Here is a 22,629-nt window from a genome sequence, read left to right on the forward strand (position 1 = left end):
ATCTCCTACCTACTATCCTCATCCCGCCCCCTTGACCTGTCCATCCTTCCAGGACTGACCTATCTCCTCCCTACCTCCCCACCTACACTCACCTTTACTGGCTCCATCCCCGCCTCTTTGACCTGTCTGTCTCCTCTCCACCTATCTTCTCCTTTATCCATCTTCCAACCACCTCCCCCTCTCTCCCTATTTATTTCAGAACCCCCTTCTCCTTCCCCATTTCTGAAGAAGGGTCTAGGCCCGAAACATCAGCCTTCCTGCTCCTCTGATGCTGCTTGGCCTGCTGTGTTCATCCAGCTCTACACCTTGTTATCTCAGATTCTCTAGCATCTGCAGTTCCTACTATCCCTTATACATGTAGCTATTTTGTCTCTCGCTGTTCTCTGTTGAAAAGAACACATGTTGGAAATAAGGGCTAAAAAGCTTGTGGTATTTCAGGATTTCAACCCGTCATCATAACAATCTACTGCTTTTGATAAGACTCAGTTCTAAACTTCTACCAGTCTTTGTATGAAGGAGTGTTTCATTACTTCTCTCCTGAATAGCCTGTTCTGAATTTAGCATCTTGTTATAGACTCTCCCACCAATGCAAGCAAACATTTCTTCAAATATTTACTCAGTTTTCAATTTTACCACAGTGTTTGCCTCCACTTTCTCCAAGGGCAGTTCATTTCACACCCACATTGTGTTCTGTATAAAGTATTCAAATGTAAGATCTTAATGAAATTCTAAGTAAAGTTGTGATACTATTCTAAATGGTCAGACACCACAGGGATAGTGTGGGTCTGGAAGTTGCCGTGTGTGTTGTCCATTTACTTATTGAGCTTGTGCTCAAAATTGATCTGACCTGGTGGAAAGAAAGTTTTCTCTGTCTCCTGGTTTTCAGGTTTCCAACCCATGTACTGTGGGAGCTGTGAAAAACTTGGCCTGAGAGTGCTTGTTGCTCATTGAAGACACTGAAGTAAAATAAATTCCACTCCCAGAACTAACATCCTTCAAGCTAAAAAAAATTTACAAACAAAAAAACTCCATTGAACCCAATTCCCCTGTGTCTGCTAACTCTGAAAACTAATCTGAATCTATGACAGAATGTTATGCTAAGTGAACATCCTAACCTTGGGTTGGATGGACACTCATTTCAAAAATCTGCAGTTCGGTAAAAAAGTAAACATTTGTCGATAAAGCATGGCTATGCCTGATTGAGACTCATTCCGCATTCAATGTGTAAAATGGGAGGAAGCCTATGGACAGGAGAGCTGGCAAAATAATGATACAGCCAGCACCTTGTCATGTGTTTGAAACATTCTGCAAATCTTCTTCAGAATTTGCCTTTAACATTAATCTTTCTTGGGAGGAATTTTAACCATGCAATGGTTTCAGCTACATGGACCTGATCAAAAATGGATTTTAAAGTCATCCATCGTCATCAGTTTGCGGCCACGGCATTTTTAAATTCAGGGATCTCACTTGCACCTTTGCAGTTAGCTGCCCATCCAGAACAAGTGGAAAGACCTAGCATAGACAGGCTACAATTCTGAGACCGAGTTTGTTCACTGGTAACAAAGAAAGACAAAGACGTGGGTGGCTGCGACCAATTTGTTTTTTCTAATTTACTCACAGGATGTGAGCGTCACTGGCCAGGCAGCATTTATTGCCCATCCCTAATTGCCCAGAGGGCAGTTAAGAGTCAACCACATTCAAATTCCGCCATGGCAGGATTTGAATCCTGGTCCCCGAGCATTTGCTGAGTTTCCTGTATCAATAGTCTAGTGATAATATCATGAGGCCATCACTACCCTTATTTGTTCTTGGGATGTAAGCATTATTGGCAAGGCTAGCTGTTGGGCCCCTTCTTGAATTGCTGCAGTCAAGCAGAAAATCATAACACTGTGAACCTAATGTGTCATTACAAAAATGCTGGAACCCATTTTTTAAGGAGGCAGTAGCAGATCATACAGAAAATCAAAATACAATCAGGCAAAAATCAACATGGTTTTGTGAAGGGAAATTATCTTTGACAAGTTTATTAGCCTTCTTTAAGGAAATAACCTCAATTAAATTATTTAATTATTTGAATTAAATTATTTCTTCTTATAATTTCTGTAATTAAAATTGTGCCTAATTGTGGCAACTTATACACATTTAAAGTTTTAGCAAAGATTTGTACCTCGGGTAATGGATGAGGATGTTGACTTGCTCGCCGAGCTGGCTTGTTTTCGTTCAGATGTTTCATCACCATGCTAGGTAACATCATCAGTGAGGCCTCTGATGAAGCGATGTTGTTCTACCCTGCTTCAAATTTCTACTGTCCTGTCCGTTATGTTGAGTAGTGTCATTTCTGGTTTTGATCTGTATGGGTTTGTACACGGGGTCCAATTCTATATATCTGTTGATTGCATTATGGGTTGAGAAGGATGCCTCTAGGAATTCCTGTGCATTTCTATGTTTGGCTTGGGCTACTATAGTTACGTTGTCCCAGTTAAACTGATGGCCTTTACCGTCCAAGTGTACTGATATTAGGGAAAGTTCGTCGTGTTGTTTTGCTGCTAGTTGATGTTCATGTATTCCGATGGCTAGTTTCCTTCCTGTCTGTCCGATGTAATGTTTGTCGCTGTCATTGCTTGGTATTTTGTAAACCACATTGGTTCTGCATGTTGTGGGAATGGGGTCTTTATTCCTTGTGAGTGTTTGCGTAGAGTGGCCGTGGGCTTGTTTGCCACCATGATTCCTAGTGGTCTTAAGAGTCTTGTTGTCTGTTCTGATATGTTCTTGACGTTGGGCAGTGTGGCCAGTGTGTTAGGGCGTAACGTGTCCTCTTGTTGTTGTCTATTTAGTAGGCATGTGAGAATGAAGTTGTGGGGATACCTGTTCATAGCAAAGATTTTGTATAGGTGCTCTTCCTCTTCCCGGCGTAGTTCTGGAGTGTTGCAGTGAGTCGTGGCCCATTTAAATAGTGTCCTAATGCAGCTTCATTTGTGGACATCGGGGTGGTTGCTGTGGAAGTTGAGGAGTTGATCAGTGTGCTTTGCTTTACTGTATACTGAGGTTTGGAACTCCCCATTGGTCATATGCTCAACTCTGATGTCCAGAAACGGAAGCTGATTGTTATTTTCTTCTTCTCTTGTGAATTTAATCCCCACAAATACACTGTTGATGAGGTGGTGGGCCTCTTCTAATTTGGTGCATTTAAAAATGACAAATGTATCGTCTACCTAGCGGGCCCAACATGCTAAAAATTGCTCAACAATGGGAAATCTTTGCCAACTGACTAAGCACTACCCACAAACATCTTCACTTTCTCCACGAATGTGTCAGGAACCAGGTACTGCCCCACAGTGTGAAGTACAAACCTCCACTCAACAACCCACAGGTATATAAAGTAGCTGAACAGAATGGACGCAGAATGCTACAGGTAATGATTAATGGTGCCCATAACTGACTCCACAGTTACGAACAGGAAATTTCACCTCAAAAATCACAGCATCTAAACACTACGGACCAGCAGTGGATTACAACCCTAGAAGAGGCCATCACCATCAATCAACACAAAACCAAAACTAAGAAGAGACACAAGTTACAGGAGAAACTCACCAAACTGATCCACCACAAAGACAAGGACAACAACAAACCAGACACGTGGATAAGAAACCTATCGAACAGACAACTCACAGAAACTGAGAAAGCTGTCCTATTACGTAGACTGAACCATAACCACAAAGATGCGAACAGAACAGACTTCACGGCCGCCCTGGATTCTACATTAAAAGACAACAGACTCAAGGACAAAACACAACAAGCCATCTGACAAACTATAATTCCCACACTACACAGAAGTAATGAAGCGGTCACCCTGAAAACATCAGAGAGAAAAGCACTAGATAAACTCAAGAAAGACATGAACATTATAATCCTACCAGCAGACAAAGGGCTAATGACCGTCATTATGAACAAACCAGACTACGTTAAGAAAGCACAGGCACTGCTCGCAGATACGACCACTTATCAACAGGTGGCGATAGACCCAACACCGCAGCGAGGTAGTAGGATCACCCAGACACTGAAGGGACTAAAGGATGCAGGGCAGATAAACAAGATGGACTACATGAGAATGAAACCAGAAGGCACAAACACCCCCAGCTTCTATAGACTGCCTAAAGTACACAAACCAGACATCCTCCTCAGACCCATTGTTTCCCTACCAGGCATATCTACACACAATTTCTGAAGAAGAGTCTAGGCCCAAAACGTCAGCCTTCCTGCTCCTCTGTTGCTGCTTGGCCTGCTGTGTTCATCCAGCTCTACACCTTGTTATCTCACATCTACACACAAAGTGGCCAAGGACCTACAACAGAGAATGAAACACCTAATCGACAGATCACCCCATTCCATCCACTCAACCCAAGAATTCCTCAATAACCTCAAGGACATAAAAATCAGCGATGATGATATTATGGTATCCTTTGACAACAATCAAATTCCGTTTCTGGATATTAAAGTTGAGTGTATGACCAATGGGGAGTTCCAAACCTCAGTATACAGAAAAGCAACCCACACTGATCAAATCCTCAACTTCCACAGCAACCACCCCAACGTCCACAAACAAAGCTGCATTAGGACACTACTTAAACGGGCCAGGACACACTGCAACACCCTGGGACTACGCAGGAAAGAGGAAGAGCACAGATACAAAATCCTCGCTATAAACAGATATCCCCGCAACTTCATTCTCACATGCCTACTAAATAGACGACAACAAGAGGACTCAGTATGCCCTAACACACTGGCCATACTATCCTACATCAAGAACATATCAGAACTGACAACAAGACTCCTAAGACCACTAGGAATTATGGTAGAACACAAGCCCACAGCCACTCTACGACATACACTCACAAGGATTAAAGACCCCATTCCCACAACATGCTGAACCTATGTAGTTTACAAAATACCAAGCAACGACTGCCACAAACATTACATCGAACAGACAGAAACGAAACTAACCATCAGAATACATGACCATCAGCTAGCAGCAAAATGACACGACGAATCTTCCTTAATATCAGTACACTTGGACAATGAAAGCCATCAGTTTAACTGGGATAACGAAACTATAGTAGCCCAAGCCAAACATAGACATGCACGGGAATTCCTGGAGGCATGGTTCTCAACCCATAATGCAATCAACAAACAAATAGAATTGGACCCCGTATACAAACCCATACAGAACAGAATCGGAAATGACACTATTCACCATAACGGACCAGACAATATAAATTCCTAGCAGAACAGAATAACATCGCTTCATGGAGGCTCCACTGATGATGTTACCTAGCATGGTAATGAAATGTCTGAACGAAAACAAGCCAGCTCGGCAAGCAAATCAACAATCTCAACTTATACACATGTCACTGTATTTTCATAAATTCAAGTGATAATAAATTGCTATTCTATTCTAACCAGCAGAGTGGATAAGAGGGAACCAGTCAATGTATAGTATATTTGAATTTTCATAAGATGCCTCATAAGAGGTCACTACAGGAGGTAAAAAAATTCATGATCAATAACAAAAACACAAATTGTTAGAAAAGCTCAGGAGGTCTGGCAGCATGCATGGAGAAAAATCAGAGTTAATGTTTCAGGTCGAGTGATCCATCCTCAGAATGGAGCAAGGGTCACTCAACCTGAAACATTAACTCTGATTTCTCTCCACACATGCTGCGAGGCTTGCTGAGCTCTTCCTGCAATTTCTGTTTTTGTTATTGATCATGAATTTTTTTACCTCCTGTAGTGACCTCTTATGAGGCATCTTATGAAAATTCAAATATACTATACATTGACTGGTTCCCTCTTATCCACTCTGCTGGTTAGAATAGAATAGCAATTTATTATCACTTGAATTTATGAAAATACAGTGACATGTGTATAAGTTGAGATTGTTGTCTTGCTCGCCGAGCTGGCTTGTTTTCGTTCAGACATTTCATTACCATGCTAGGTAACATCATCAGGGAGTGAGAGGGGAGTTAAAATGGTTCGCGGCTGGAAGGTGTTGTCGTTTGTGGCACAGAGCCCAGGTGCTCTACAAAACGGTCTCCAAGTCTACACTTGGTCTCACCAATGGAGAGATGGCCACATTGGGAGCAACAGATACAACAGACCAGGTTGGAGGATGTGCAGGTGAACCCCTATCTGATGTGGAAGGTTTGTTTTGGGCCTTGAATGGAGGTGAGGGGGGAGGTGTAGGGGCAGGTGTAGTACTTCCTGCGGTGGCAGGGAAAGGTGCCAGGGGTGGTGGGGTTAATGGGGAGTGTGGAGTGGATGAGGGAGTTGCGGAGAGAGCTGTCCCTACGAAAGGCAGATAGGGGTGGGGAGGGAAATATCTCTTCGGTTGTGGGGTCGGATTGCAGGTGGCGGAAGTGGCAGAGAATGATACGTTGGATGTGGAGATTGGTGGGGTGATATGTGAGGACAAGGGGAAATTCTGTCTTGGTTTTTGTTGCGGGGAGGGTGTGTCAGGGCAGAGGTGCAGGAAACGCAAGAGATGCGATTGAGGGCATTTTCGATCACTGGCATGGGGAAGTTACGGTCCCTGAAATAAGAGGACATCTGGGATGTGTGGGAGTGGAACGCTCCATCTTGGGAGCAGACATGGCAGAGGCAGAGGAATTGGCAGTAGGGGATTGCATTCTTGCAGGAGGGTGGGTGAGAGTAGGTGTAGTCCAGGTAGCTGTGGGAGTCGATGGGCTTGAAATAGATGTCAGTTTCGAGGCAGTCACCAGTGATGGAGACACAGAGGTCCAGGAAGGAGTGAGAGCATCGGTGATGGTCCAGGTGAATTTGAGGTTGGGGTGAAAGGTGTTGGTAAAGTTGATGAACTGTTCAAGCTCCTTGTGGGTAATGAGCTATTTTCAGGTTAGCAGACTTCTACTAGAGGGTGCCACAGGGATTAGTGTTGGGGTCTCAACTATTCACCATTTATGGATGAGGAGACTGTATTGTCAAATTTGCTGATGATACAAAGATAGTAAAGAACATGTGACAATAAAGGATATTCGATTCTGTAAGTCAAAAAGCAAGCTGTAAGCGGGATATAAAGAGTCAAGATGAAAAGGGATGCAGATGGGTTAGTGGGCAGAAACATTGACAGATGGAGTATACTGTGAGGAAATGTGAGGTCCATTTTGTCAGGAAGAATAGAAAAGCAGAATTTTATTTAAATAGAAAAGATTGCAAAATACTGTGGCATAGAGAGATCTGGATGCTCTTGTACATAAATTACAAAAAGTTATTGCGTGGGTACAGCAATTAATTAGGAAGGCAAATGGAACATAAGCCTTTATTGCAAGGGGAATTGATTATAAAGAATGGTGGCTCAGTGGTTAGCACTGCTGCCTCACAGCACCAGGGACCTAGGTTCAATTCCACCCTCAGGCGACTGTGTGGAGTTTGCACATTCTTCCTGTGTTTGCGTGGGTTTCCTCTGGGTGCTCCAGGTTCCTCCCACAGTCCAAAGAGATACAGGTTAGGTGGATTAGCCATGTAAATGTGGAGTTACGGGATTAGGTAGGGTATGGGTCTGGATAGGATGCTCTTCAGAGGGTGGCTGTAGACTCAGTGGGCCGAATGGCTTGCTACCACACTGTAGTGATTCCATGATAAAGTAGAGAAGTCTCACTATAGGGAATTAATGAGACTGCACCCAGAATATAACATACAGATCTGGCTTCCTTACTTAAGGAGGGATTGACTTACATTGGAAGCTGTTCAGAGAAGGTTCACTGAACCGATTCCTAGGATGAAGGGGTTGTCTGATGTGGAAAGCTTGAGCAGATTGGGCCTATATAAAGAGTTTAGAAGAATAAGAGATGATCATATTGAAACATATCAGACTCTGAGGGGACATGACAGGCTAGATGTTGAGATGTTTCCTCTTGTGTGTGAACCTTGAACTTGGGGTCATAATTTAAAAATAAGAAACTTCCTACGTATGAGGAGTAAATTATTTTCCCAGATGGCTGTTAATCTTTGTAGTTCCCTTCCCCAGGCAGCAATGGATGCTGATCATTGAATATATTCAAGACTGTTAAAGGTTATGGAGGGACAGGCAGGAAAGTGGCATTATGGCCACAGTCAGACCAACCATGAGCTTAATGAATCACAGACCAGTTTCAGTGGACCAAATGGCCTACTCTTAATTCCACATGACACTATTTTCTTTGTAGGTAGGGTTGGGAATAAACACCCACGTCTCATCCTGCTAAGAATTCGGTTTCCTCTCAGTCTCTGCCCCAATACTCAGTTTCATTGATCTCATCTAAATATCATTTGGGGTATATAGATGGGGACAAATGGGATTCCTCATTTCACCATTGCCCTTATCCAAATTCAGCTGCATTTAGTTTGTTAATGACTGCAAGGATTGGGGATGATTGTATTATTTTTTCTGAAATTGGGCACGGTCTCATCTATATTTATGCACATCAATGTCAGGGTGTTACTCTGTTTGTGGTCTTACTCCAGTGCATGTTACAGCTGTGAAAGAACAACACCACAGACGGCAAGCAAGAAGTATTCTGGACTTGGTCGGAATGATTTGGTGCGGTACGGGTCGATCAATTTCTTACCTGATGTACGGCTGTTACTGCGGAATTGGAGGGAAAGGCTGGCCACGAGATGGCACAGATTGGTAAGGAAGGCTTCTGTACTCTGCACCTACCCACAGGCCGTATTTGTTTTCCACTGCTGGTCTTTGGTGGTCATCAAATTTATTAGTGAATCTAAACCCAAATCTAAGTCCTGACAGTGGAAACAATCTGACAAAAATGCCGTTTAACGTGGGTGCATAAGCCTTGCAGTCACAGATCACCAGACATGTATCATGTATCTGCCTGGCCTCACGAATTACTCTCGAATGCTCTCTGCCCTCAAGACCAATTGTGTTTCAACATCTATTCACCTTTCAACTCCGAGAAATGAAATTGTTTCTCCTTGAGTGAATTTTTTTTTGTTTTGGAAAGAGATGTGTAAATTGCAACTGAAAGCTAGCAGTAATAATTTAGCAATTTAATCAACTTTCTTAAAAGAACATCTCTCTGTTTGTTATCTTCCTCTTCCTCTTGTACTGCAGGGTCAGAAATCACATGACACCAGGTTATAGTCCAACAGGTTTATTTGAAAACACAAGCTTTTGGACTCTTACTCCTTCTTCAGGTATTAGTGTTACTTTAGGATTAGTTGTTCCTTAAAGATCTGAGGATCATTTTCAATTTTATTGCAGGGAAAAAAGTTTAAAATTATCCTGGGATCTGCAGTGATCTTTGCGGAAAAAAGATATTTTACATCTTCCAGCAGAATCTGCTGTTGAAATCTACAATGTCTTCTTATATCAATATCTACTTCAAGAAATTGAGACTGGTTACATGTGTACACTGTGATTTTCAACCACAGGATGTAACAGAGTGCTTTATAGCCTATAAAGACCATTGGACCCATAGTCACTATCATAACGTAGGAAACATGACAACCAATTTGTGCATAGCACAATCCACAAGCAGCCATGTGACCATTACTGGACAATTTGTCTTCCTGGTAATGATAACTTAAGTAAGGATTTCACCATAGGAACTGGACCCTTTCTCAATTCTGCGACTTAAAAAGGATTTACCCCAAATGAAAATCAACCTCCAAACTGTCCTAAAAATTAAAAAAAATTAAAGACTTCCCTTTTTTGTCACAACAGCCTTCTGAAATGCTGAATTACCAAGAAGATGCAAAAACAGGAGCACAAGGGGATCACATGCTCCCTTGAGCTTCTCTAAATTTCTATGTTAACTCCAATTCTCTCCCATTTCTGATAATACTTAAAGAATTATAAGGCATTAACGTTTGTGAAGAAATAGTGCCGGAGAAAATACTGAGGCTCAAAATCGACAATCCCTTTGGTCCTGATGTTTTCAAAATGGGTTTTCAAAGAGATATCGACGAAGAAAGCCTTGGTTTTGTTTTATTTTTCAGAATTTCTGACACTGGACATAGTTTTAAAGTGAAAGGAGGTAGATATCGGGGAGACGTCAGAAGAAGGTTCTTTACTCAGAGAGTGGTAGGGGCGTGGAATGTATTGCCGGAGAGGGTAGTGAAGTCGGCCTCATTAGGGGCATTTAAGCGTATTAGATAGGCATATGATGGTATAAGGTAGCGGTGGAGGTTAGATAGACCTTAGGTTTCGGGTAAAAATTCGGCACAACATCGTGGGCCAAAGGGCCTGTACTGTGCTGTACTGTTCTATGTTCTACAATGATTCATGTGGCTTAGCAAGTAGCAAACATAACCTTGCTATTCAAGAAAAGAGGGAGGGAGGAAACATGGAACTGTAGGCCAGTTAGATGATATTACGATGCTGCCATCCTGAAAAAGATCTGTTTATTCTTGTTTTACCTGTGGTTTGGCGGGTCCTGAGGCATTCTCAGGCAGGATTTCAGTGAATTCACTGCAAAAGGCTTCAGAGCCCCTGTGTTAAAAAGGGTTATATTGAGTAAAGATTCATGTGACAGACTTTGTTTATCCTGTGTTTGTGGATGATAGGTGAGGCTCAGCCAAAATGGGAAGACAATCTGCTGATGCTCACTATCTTTGTATACACTTGAGCAATGGTCAGCGAGTGAGATGCAAGATACATTCATACCATACTCGAAACTTCTGGACAAACATGATCATTAGGGAGCATGAGGAAACACTAAGGTCATTTCTTATTAAACACCAATAAGGGCAGAGCAGTAGACATTGTTTATTTAGACTTTAGCAAAGCCTTTAACAAGGTTGCACATGATAGACTAATTAGTAAAGTTAGATCACATGGGATTTAGAGTGAGTTTACCAATTGGATACGAAATTGACTTAACAGCAGGAGACAGAGAGTGATGGTGGAGGAATGTTTTTCAGCCTGGAGGCCTGTGACCAGAGGTGTTCCACTTTCCACAGCTGGATCCACTTTTGTTTGTCATTTATATAAATGATTTGGATGAGAATACAGAAGGCATGGTTAGTAAGTTTGTGGACAGCACCAGAATTGGTAGCATAGTAGACAGTGAAGAAGGTTTTCTAAGATTACAAAAGGATCTTGATCAAATGGGCTGAAAAATACCAGATGGAGTTCAATCTGGATAAATGCGAGGTATTGCATTTTAGTAAAACAAACAAGGACAGGAGTTATACAATTTAAAGTAGGGCTTTAAGTAGTGTTGTAGAACAGAGAGAACTAGGGTTTTAGGTACACAATTCTTTGAAGTTTGCATTGCATGCAGATAGGGAGTTAAGGTGTTTAGCACCCTTGCCTTGATTGCCCAGCCCTTCGAGTGTAGGAGTTAGGACATTATGTTGAAGTTGTACAGGATGTTGATGAAGCCTCTTCTGGAGTAATGTGTGCAGTTTTGGTTGCCTTGTTATAGGAAGGAGATTATTAAATTGGAGAGGGTTCAGAACAGATTTACCAGGATGTTGTGGAAATGGAGGTTTTGAGTTAGGAGAGACTGGGACTTTTCTTTTCATAGGAATGAAGCAGGTTGAGGAGTGACCTTATAGAGGTTTATAAAATCATGAGGGGCATAGATAAGGTGAATGGCAGGGGTCTTTTCCTGAGGGTTGGGAATTTCAAGACTAGGGGACATATTTTTAAGGTGAGAGGTTACCGTGTTTTTAAAAAAAAAAGATTTTAAAATTCCTTTTTAAAATCTGAATGTGGTTCCTGTGTGGAGTGAACTTGCAGGGGAAGTGGTGGATGCAGGTAAAGTTTTATAACTTTTTAAAAGACATTTAGATACTTACATGAGTAAGAAAGATTTGGAGAGATATGGACCAAGCACAAGCAGGTGGAACTAGTTTAGTTTGGGGTTATGTTTGGCATGGACTAGTTGGACCGAAGAGTCTTGTTTCCATGCTGTATGACTCTGACTCAGTGCCTCCATGATATGAGTCATGGTGAAAGGGAGGCTTCAAACTGGAAACCAGTGTTAAGCAGCCTTCCCCCAAGGCACGGTCCCTTCCTGGATCTACATTCCTCTCTCCAGTTTAGAAATGACATGCAGGATAGAATGTCAAGCCAGACTCTTTGCAGATGACTGCCTGATCTGCAGAGCCATTAGTGTAAAAGCAGACAAGGTCAGTATCAAGCTAAATACATGGAGGTAATAAAGTTAAACGTACTGAAATGCAAAGTGATGTGAATTGCTAACGATTGGTGTCTATCAATACCAAACTACACGCTGTATGATTTCCCCCCCCTTGAAGTTACTGAAGCATGCCATTAGATAGGAATCTACATCCAAAATACTCTAAACTGGAGTGTACAAATGCAATGCAGAGCTCACAGCGTTCTTGTGAAACTGGACTTTTGTCACTGTTCGACCATAGCGCGGGAAATGCTGTATCAGAATTGGTTAGATCACATTCAGAAGACTGCGCTGCCACTTGGGATCTGTATGCTGCTAAAAACAAAAGGGCCTCCGTGAGAAAGTTCATCACCATGCAGCTCGTTACAAGCAATTAATCATGAGATGCTAGTGTCGCTCAGTTTGTCACATCAGGAGGCCAGCACAGTCTTCAGAACTGCAGAACGCCCCACAGGTTGATTTACTCTCGATTTAAAATTTTTAAAGGATGACTAAATATTTGTAAGTAGTGCATCAAGCCCAAAAGAGGCTGAGCTCAAAGAATTCATAACCAACAGTGTGTATCCCAAAATCCTGCCTTTGCTGACCCCTTTTCTCCGTAAGAGAAATAGACAGGAACAAGCTTCCACAAACTTTAATCTCCATAGCCTACAAAGATTCAATCCGTTGTAGTTTTTAATTACAGTGACCACTGACTGCACTCAAGATTTCCCCATGGAAATGTCTAATGAAAGACAGTAAAGGGAACCCTTACCAAGTACCATTAGTACTGAAAACAGAAACTGCTGGAAAACCTCCAAGTCTGGCAGGATCTGTGAACAGAAAGCAGAGTTAACATTTTGGGTCCAGTGTCCATCTTCAGAGACAGAAGGGGAGATTACTGGGCCTGTAAATAGCCACTTTTCTCAGTTGCTTCCGTCACTCTTGGTAAACATTGGTATCCATGGAAGGAAGTCGCTTTGCTGAGCCCCTCCACACAGTCACATTAGAATTAACACTCAGTTATTCATTTTTACTCATTTTCTTATTCCTTTCTTTCTCCAGGTGCTGTTTTACTCATGACTGCTGTTATGGAGAAGCAGAGAAGGCTGGGTGTCATCCCAAGTCAGACAGCTACAACTGGTACTGCAGATATGGTACTGCTAGATGTGGTAAGTAGGAGGTAACTCTTAGAGGAGTGGATTTTAATAGCAAGCAGACTGGAATGGGTTCCTGAGACTGAGATGAGAGTTGTAGTCAGAAATTAGAAACCGTGCGAGATCCAGCCTCTTCTTCAAATTCCCAGGCCTCATTTAAAAGGAACATGTGAGCTTTCTGATTGAAATCACTATCTGGCCAGTGACTTTCAGACAGCGAGAGACTGCTGGGCTGGACAGGTGGGAGTTGCCCCAATACTAAGGTAGATTGACTGGTAATAGAGGGAGGCCAGGACGATGGAAGACTGTAAAGAAATTTATTGGACTTAGCCTGCGGTTGCCTTTGATTCGGCAGGTTTACCCTGGTGGTAATGTCACCACCATGAGGTCTCTGGCTAATATTACTGTCGAGCCCTGATGGATTCACTGGATGCAATTTTAAAATAAATATCAAAAGGTGACTATGAACAAACCTGAACAGTGTATTTAAATTTAGCACATTAGCAGGACATATGTCATGATACTGGATTAATGAGTAAAATAATCGGTTGGATATATGTCACTCCAGGTAGAGAGTGGAAATATTTTTTGCTCTGGCCTACAGAATGTTCAAACATGACTTGAATACTGCAGCCATAATGTTTGCAATGCAATCAGTGCACCAGAATTTATTTTTCCCTGTGTAATAAGCATCAAAGTTGTTGTAGTTTGCAGTCGAACAGATCCACACCAGATCTAATATCTCAGAAATGTGGCCAAAGTCAGAAGCAACACGACACGAGGTTATTGTCCAATAGATTTATTTACAAGCACAGGCTTCCTCAGGTGAGGAAGGAGCAGTGCTGCGAAAGCTTGTGATTTTAAATAAACATGTTGGATTATAACCTGGCGTTGTGTAACTTCTGAATTTGTACATCCCAGTCCAACACTGGCATCTTCTTTTAAGAAATCAAAACAAGTTAAAACTTTCCTCTAGGTTTCAAAAAACATTAGAATCATAGAATCCCTACAGTGTGGAAGCAGGCCATTTGGCCCATCGAGTCCACACCACCCCTCTGAACAGCATCCCATCCAGACTCCTACCTTATCCCTGTAACCCTGCATTTTTCCCATGGCTAATCCACCTAAGCTAGACATCCTTGGATACTATGGGGCAATTTAGCACAGCCAATCCACCTAACCTGCACTTCTTTGGAGTGGGAGGAAACCGGAGCACCCAGAGGAAACCCATGCAGACACGGGGATAAGGTGCAAGCTCCACACAGACAGTCGCACAAGGCTGGAATTGAACCCAGGTCACTGGCACTGTGAGGCAGCAGTGCCACTGTGCCGCAGTGTTGCCAAGGATAATCGAGTTCAGAGTTAAAGGGAAGCAATAATGTGAAAGGACAGGGGAAGGCATGGAATGATGGAAACCTTTTCATCTAAAACTAAATAGTAACCCGCTCTCTTTGCAGACCTTGAGACTGATCTTACCAGCTTGTGAACTGTTAATCTTGAGATGCCCAGAGGCACAGTTTGAACATCAAAATTAAACAATGTACATACTTGCAGTTGTTTTGGTTCATCAAGTTTATTGTGGAGAACAAGATGAGTGCTACAAAAGGCATTCAGTACAAAGGGAAAACATTATGTCTATAAACATATTCAAGATTGTACTTCAGAGTCCTGCATTCTAATGAGCATCACACAAAACTTGGAAGTAAATGTTAACAACTCCCCATTGTTTAACGGCAACAATTTATTTAAAAATAAAGCACTAATTTTGAGTGTTCTTCCCAATTGCTAAATTTCCAAGCAGTGGCCGAACCATTATCTGTTGTGAAAATTCCTAATTCAAGATTTTTTAAAAATTGTTAATCTACATTTGCTGAAGTTTCAATTGTTGTTGAACAGCAGGTGCTAATGATATCAAATGAATTCAGCTAAGACATTACCGTGTCAAAAAGCTAAATTAATAGCAATGGTACAGTGACTAGCACAAAGTGCACCAAAGTTCTTTTGTTTTGACTGTATGTGTTAAATCTATCGGAGTACAAGGAGTGCTTAAATCTGATCTCAGTAATGTCAAAAGAGCTCACTTGTACTTATCATGTGAATCAGAAATTGAAAGATATAAATGTAATTTTGGTAGGTCTTCAACAGATGGCATGCAAAGCCACATACTATTGAGAGAGCAGGTGTGTAGCTACTTCCTCACACTGACAGTTGAAAATATCTTTCGTAGAATTTAAGCGTAGCTGGGTCATTGTAAAGAAAACCAAGTTCCTCTGTTTTAAACACAGCTGATGTTTCAGCGTGAAAACTGGTTTAAATTATTCTTCTCTCCTGCAGAGAAACAGGAACTTTAAGATGGAGTTTAAAGAGGAATTTGCAAAGTCACAATCCTATTGACAATTGGTTACTGACCAGAAAGGTCACTGAGCATCGAACGCTAATTATTTACTTTTTCCCTGCCTCTGCATAGAGTGATGTCTGTTTCGTAACTCTCAGCTCAAATTGAGAGCTGAGCAAATGGGAATTATGCCTATATTTGTCCTATTTCAAGTTAGTGCAGAAATTTCCCTTTTAGAGTTAAAGTATAGTGGCAAGTATGTTGGGTGCTGTAATATGCGTCATGGCCCTGTCAAGTAACTGGTGAATCACGTGCTTAGACAGCTGGAAGCACGATGCTGGATTCACTAGATGTGCTTCAACCCTGACATATTGCCCTGCACAAACTTTATTGCCCTTATTGCCTGCAAACCATTCTTACATGGTCCAAAGGCCTTGGAAAGAGGCTACCACCAGGAAGTGCTGGTTCTCTCATTGGGACCTTATTGCACAGTTGATTTTCAGAATATTATGGTGAGGTTCTAACTTTGTGTTTGAGTGAGCGACTTTGACACAAGAACTCCTCCCATTCTTCGTATCTGCTATTGTGTTGTAATCTCTGTGGCCTCATTTGGCTCCTCAACCTGTTGAATGATCGACCCCTCGACCCAAAGCTGATGGAGTCTCTCTGTGCTAATGAGCTCCCTCTCAGCCAGAGATTACCATCTGTACATGGCCGATAATAAGCAACCTGCTGTCCTGAGGCTGGCGCATTACTGTCACCCAGTTGTGTGGATAGAGAGTCCATGGAGACACTGCTCCCACTGAACGTGGAGGCAATGGCTGCAGTTGCATTGGGTTCATCTCCAGTGACGAGAAGAATGATGGTCAGCACAGCCGTGAACTCACCTGGAATTAAGGCTGAGAACCCAACTTGACAGGTACTTGCTTGGTGTTAGCAGGCGAGTATTTGAAGTGCAGGTTTCTCGATTAGCAGAAACTAAAAGGGAAGTGAAAGTTATTGTGGAAAGTCATGTAATTAACAAGTCGCAAATAGGCTTCTCCCCTCCTGATGATGAGAAAATAATCTCATCATCTAAGGAGGAAGGACTTAACTGTGACACGATGGCAAGAGTCTGATTTTAAACTCTGTCCCAATTAAATCATCACATTTGTCATTATCCTCAGCAGGTCTGGCAGAACCCATGGAAAGAAAGCAGCATTAACATTTTGAATCTGAATTCCTGAAGAACGGTTGCTGGATTTGAAACATTAACTCTGATTTCTCCCCACATTTGCTGCCAGACCTGCTGAGTTTCTCCAGCAATTTCTGTTTTTATTTCAGATCTTCAGCATCTGCACAGTCCTTTGTTTTATTTTCACAATTATCCTCACCATTTTAGGGAGGAGAAATCACACCCGATGTTCAATTCCTCAAAGTCAGTACCTTCTCTCAAACAATAAGACTCTTGGAATTGAAACTCTCTTCAAGATTTTTTTCTTTGAAAATAAATACAGAAATATCATTCTACTTTAATTGAACAAATCAAACTGGACCATTAACATCACTGAGTTGTTAATATTTCTGATGAGCCAGCTACATATGGTAATGCATTTGAACTTTTGATTGAGTTGCGTCTCTCCTAATCTCCTGAGTGACTAGAGTGCCTCAGCATTACAGTGTGGTTGGTTTAAGAACAGACAGATATATCTATCAGGTAATGTAGTTACATGTTCATCTGCTGAGTGCATTGATCAAACACCTTAATACTGTTTACTCATGTGAAAAACAACAACAGACTGTAAATCAAATTTAACAAGACTGTTAAATTTCAATCAGAACATTTTAAATCCAAAGCTTATATTTACACTCATGCACTTTGATCTTAGTTTAAGATATGACAATCGAAATAGATGGTGCTGCAGAATCTTATCATCTTGAGCGAGATACAGTAACAGATGTTGCTAGTGAGCTTTTGCATTTATCTCTTCACTACAGAAAGCCAAGAAGTGACCTGTGCTGTTATCTGTGTTGGTATTGATCGAAGTGGATCCGATGAATATTCTGACCTGTTCCTTCTCATAGTCAATTTCTTAGCGGGTCAATGAGTTCAGTTGGCTGGATAGCTGGTTTGCAATGTAGAGTGATGCCACAGTGTAGTTCAATACCTGTACCAGTTGATGTTACTAGGAAAGACTCCACGTCTTCCCTCACCTGAGGTGTGGTGATCTTCACTGCCTCTCTGAAGAAGTAGGATTTCACCTTTAGCATTCTTTACAAAAGGAAATGTATCTTTCAAAGGGCGGAATCTTCCTAGCCCTTGAACGATATGCGTCATGGAGAGAAAATTCAGAAGATCGAGTGGCATGTCCAACAAGGATCTTCTCAATTTGGAGAGCTAAAAGACCCTTTTTCTGACCAAGTGTTCTTATTAGTGAGAACAAAAGGTCTACTTGCATTGATTATTTCTCATTAACAGCTTCTCTCTTACTTATTCTTGACTTATTACTAAGCAGTCTCCAATTCTCCCATCCACTGGATAGAAATTAGATGCCAAAAGTTCCCAATGTGAAAGTCAGATCAGTTGCATTGCTCCTCCAAACCTTTATGTTGGACAGTTGGTACCAACTTCTCAGGGCACACTCCATGCACAGTGACTGCATGTACTCCACATCCACAGATGATGGCATCCAATCTGTACTACTACCCATAGAACATTTCTCATCCACTTACTGTAGACTTCTGCACTTCAGTGCTACACTGTGATGCACACCAGCACCTCCCATTAAAATGGTGCTCCATGGGCACTTTTCACTCAGGAACAGGCACCTGGCTCATGGTTTGAACCAGGCTGCATCTTAGGGCTCTTTGCTTGATCTCTTATCACTCGCTCACTTTGTGCCTACCTTGATGCTAATAGCATTTAACCCTTGCCTTGCCTTGCTTTGCCTTTCATCAGAGACAGGAAGCTAGGCAACTTGTCATGGTGTCAGCAGTCATCAGTCAATGGAGATGTATATCTTGCTCATGCTATTGTAATACAACAGTCTCATATCTGCACCGTGTGTCAAAGAACAAAGAAAATTACAGCACAGGAACAGGCCCTTTGGCCCTCCAAGCCTGCGCCGATCCAGATCCTCTATCTAAACCTGTCGCCTATTTTCCAAGGATCTGTAGTCCTCTGTTCCCTGCCCATTCATGTATCTGTCTAGATACATCTTAAATGACGTTATCGTGCCCGCCTCTACCATCTCCGCTGGCAACGTGTTCCAGGCACCCACCACCCTCTGCGTAAAGAACTTTCCATGGATATCTCCCTTAAACTTTTCCCCTCTCACCTTGAAATCGTGACCTGTAGTAATTGAGTCCCCCACTCTGGGGGGAAAAAGCTTCTTGCTATCCACCCTGTCTATACCTCTCATGATTTTGTGGATCTCAATCAGGTCCCCCCTCAACCTCCGTCTTTCTAATGTAAATAATCCTAACCTACTCAATCTCTCTTCATAGCTAGCGCCCCCCATACCAGGCAACATCCTGGTGAACCTCCTCTGCACCCTCTCCAAAGCATCCACGTCCTTTTGGTAATGTGGCGACCAGAACTGTACGCAGTATTCCAAATGTGGTCGAACCAAAGTCCTATACAACTGTAACATGACCTAACAACTCTTGTACTCAATACCCTGTCTGATGAATGAAAGCATGCCGTGTGCTTTCTTGACCACTCTATTGACCTGCGTTGCCACCTTCAGTGTACAATGGACCTGAACACCCAGATCTCTCTGTGCATCAATTTGCTCCAGGGCTTTTCCATTTACCGTATAGTTCGCTCTTGAATTGGATCTTCCAAAATGCATCACCTCACATTTGCCTGGATTGAACTCCATCTGCCATTTCTCTGCCCAACTCTCCAATCTATCTATATTCTGCTGCATTCTCCGACAGTCCCCTTCTCTATCTGCTACTCCACCGATCTTAGTGTCACCTGCAAACTTGCTAATCAGACCACCTACACCTTCCTCCAGATCATTTATGTATATCACAAACATTTATGTATATCAACAAACACCACTGGTCACAGTTCTCCATTTTGAGAGACTCCCTTCCACTACAATCCTCTGTCTCCTGTTGCCCAGCCAGTTCTCTATCCATCTAGCTAGTACACCCTGGACCCCATGCAACTTCACTTTCTCCATCAGCCTACCATGGGGAACCTTCTCAAACGCCTTACTGAAGTCCATGTATATGATATCTACAGCCCTTCCTTCATCTATCAACTTTGTCACTTCCTCAAAGAATTCTATCAAGTTGGTAAGACATGACCTTCCCTGCACAAAACCATGCTGCCTATCACTAATAAGCCCATTTCCTTCCAAATGTAAATAGATCCTAACCCTCAGTATCTTCTCCAGCAGCTTCCCCACCACTGACGTCAGGCTCGTGTCTGCTGCATGTCAGCAGCATACATGCCAAACCATTGTATGTGCTTCAACCAAATGCCATGTCTCAAAGTCAAAGGGGAGTTAGTCCTCAGTCAGGTCAAGGGGCTCACCCTATAGCTGAGGGGTCCTGGAATAGTAAGTCAAGGACATTGTCTGAAATTAGTCCAGGGGCTTGGGTATGGTCAGTTGGTTACTTTGGGGGTGGGGGGTTCCAGACAGGATCCTCTCTTCGTAAGGGGTGAGTAACTGAATCATGATGACCCCACCAGCTCTCCTGACCCTGTACTGGGCCATTCTCTCCTGGAATGGGGCGAAGGAAGGCACTGACTGTGATGAAAGTGGCACAGCTTTCAGTGTGACTGCAGGTGGAGGGTGGAGGAGGTGGGAGGTGGGAGTGAGATGCTGAGGTGTCCTGAGTGAGAAAGTAGAACATGCAGAGGGTACGCAGGGTTAGTAGTCTGAGGGGATTTGGTGGGTGATAGTGAGTGGGTAAGATGTGTGTGACAGTGAAAGCCTCGGTGGGAGGTGGGTGCAGTAGCAGAGAGTGAGTGAGTGTGAGGTAGCAGAAAGAAAGGAAGGTGGCACGTGGCCTGGCAGACGTTCTACCATTGACCTTCTTGAGGCTGGGTGTTCCTCCGGATGGTTGAACCCACACTGACCTGGGTGGCAACCTTGGACCAGGCTGGCAAGGACTGGTGTCATGATATCATCTGGCAGTGCCGGGGGAAGGGGACGTCCCTCTTCTGGCAGTGCCGGGGGAAGGGGACGTCCCTCCTCTGCAGCCCCCTCTCTATCAGGACTTCCATGTCCTTGTCTGCAAAGCAGACCTCCAATGTCGTCGTATGTGCCATGTCTGGACCAAATGTCACAAACCCAGTGGGGCAAATCCGAAATGCCAGTGCTTGGCTGAGTGCACAACAGCCTTTTAAATACAACACTGTGCCCGAAATCCCTGGATGTCCAACACCAAGTGCGGGAATCAGGCTGACATCATCAAGCAGGAAGTCATTAGGGATGTGGTGATAGTTAATTTGGCAATTGCGTTAGAAAACCCACTAGGCCTGGCAGATTGAAACTCACCATGAAACTGGACAAAAATGAAACTGAGCTGATTTCTGATGAAATTCAGCCCAAAGATCTGAGCTTGAATTAGAGCAAAGTGGCAGACAATCACAGGGACAACTGAAACAAGTTGTCTCGGCTGTTGATAAAGAAGCATTTATGGACCTCCTTGTACATTATCAGGAGATGCCGAAGCCAATAATGAATTTCTGAAGAACTTCGAAAGATTATAAAGGAGCACTGAGATAAATGACCAGTTGACACTTCTGCTAGTGAAGTGTGAAGGATTTATATTGAACAGAACATTGTGATAAGCGCAGTGACTTTGAAATAATCCTTTTCATGCTCATCGAACAGATGGTTTACTGTTTCCTCTGCCAACTGCAGCAACTCATCATTTTTGTGGCCTGTACCAGTGTATCAGTTCTGAAAATGTGTTAAAGTTCTGGGGTGCGATTTGAACACACTCCCTTCTGATTCAAGCCGGAACGCCAGCAACTGAGTGTTTAATACTGATCATTTAATACCAATAGTCTTTTAAAAAAGAAATATTTGCTTTTATTTCAGGGAACGTCTTTGACCATTGCGAAAGGATGATTTGTGAATGTGACATGAAGTTATCAAACTGCTTGAGGAAGACTGTATTCCGGAAGAGATATGCTCTGTGGCCTAATTTCCTTTGTGGAAGGAGAAAGCCTCAATGTTATTCATATTAAATAACATGGGTATATTCTGAAATGTGGGTTGTGATTGAATATCAAGTGTAGCTTTGAGTTGGCTTAAGACATGTGATGCACAAAATTCCGTCTAAATGTCAGTTATGTTTATTCTTCTGAGGGAAATGTAGGAATTCGTCGCCATGCTGCTTTCAATATGCCCTATGCTGTAAGATTAATGATTGGAAAGTCACAGATTGTACAGTGGAGTTATATTCCCTGTGAGTACAGTTGCCTCCTAGAGCGTAAGGTTGCAGATTCACTACTAAATGCTAACCTTATCCTGGTAAAATTGGGTTTTAACAGCAGTACCAGAATAAAACTAATTTACCGCGTTATAATCTTTTCACGTACAAGAAGACAAACGCAGTAGCTGGTTATAATGTGGCTTTTAATGTGGTGAAATAGCCCAGGAACAATTATCAAGCACAACTGGACACATAGAAGGAGATGATCAGGTTAAATGGCCTAAAGTTTGTTTAAAGGGATACATTTTAAGGAAAGCCTTTAAAGGAGGAAAGAGTGATAATGATGCAGAAAAGGATAAGGAGGGAATTCCAGACATTAGAGTTCAGGCAGCTTCAATGTTCCCAATATTTAGTTGGAGAAAATTTCTCTTCGTACAGTCAGGCCTGTCAGACAAGCGACATGACAAAGTGGAGGTAGTGCAGGGGTTGAGAAAGGTGATGGCGTACACGTGAAAACTGCTTCTGTGAATGTAGATGACGTTGCCCAGGTTAAACATATAGACAGAAAAGAGGAGGGGCAACTAAGGATAGATCCTTGGGAAAACTGGGATTT

General features: G+C 42.5%; 1 protein-coding gene across 1 annotated transcript in view; it reads left to right on the forward strand.

The window, feature by feature from the left end:
• The window catches only part of pla2g10 (phospholipase A2 group X), a 37,290-nt gene extending 15,407 nt beyond the window's left edge, over positions 1–21,883 (forward strand). The window contains exons 2-4 of the mRNA XM_048609599.1: positions 8,518–8,683; positions 13,206–13,312; positions 21,680–21,883. Of these exons, the coding sequence (XP_048465556.1) occupies positions 8,518–8,683; positions 13,206–13,312; positions 21,680–21,828 (422 nt within the window). The 3' untranslated portion in view covers positions 21,829–21,883. The remainder of the gene's footprint in view (positions 1–8,517; positions 8,684–13,205; positions 13,313–21,679) is intronic.
• The last annotated feature ends 746 nt before the right edge of the window (positions 21,884–22,629 follow it).

Source organism: Rhincodon typus, chromosome 21 (assembly GCF_021869965.1).
Source record: "Rhincodon typus isolate 14 chromosome 21, sRhiTyp1.1, whole genome shotgun sequence".
NCBI lineage: Eukaryota > Metazoa > Chordata > Chondrichthyes > Orectolobiformes > Rhincodontidae > Rhincodon > Rhincodon typus.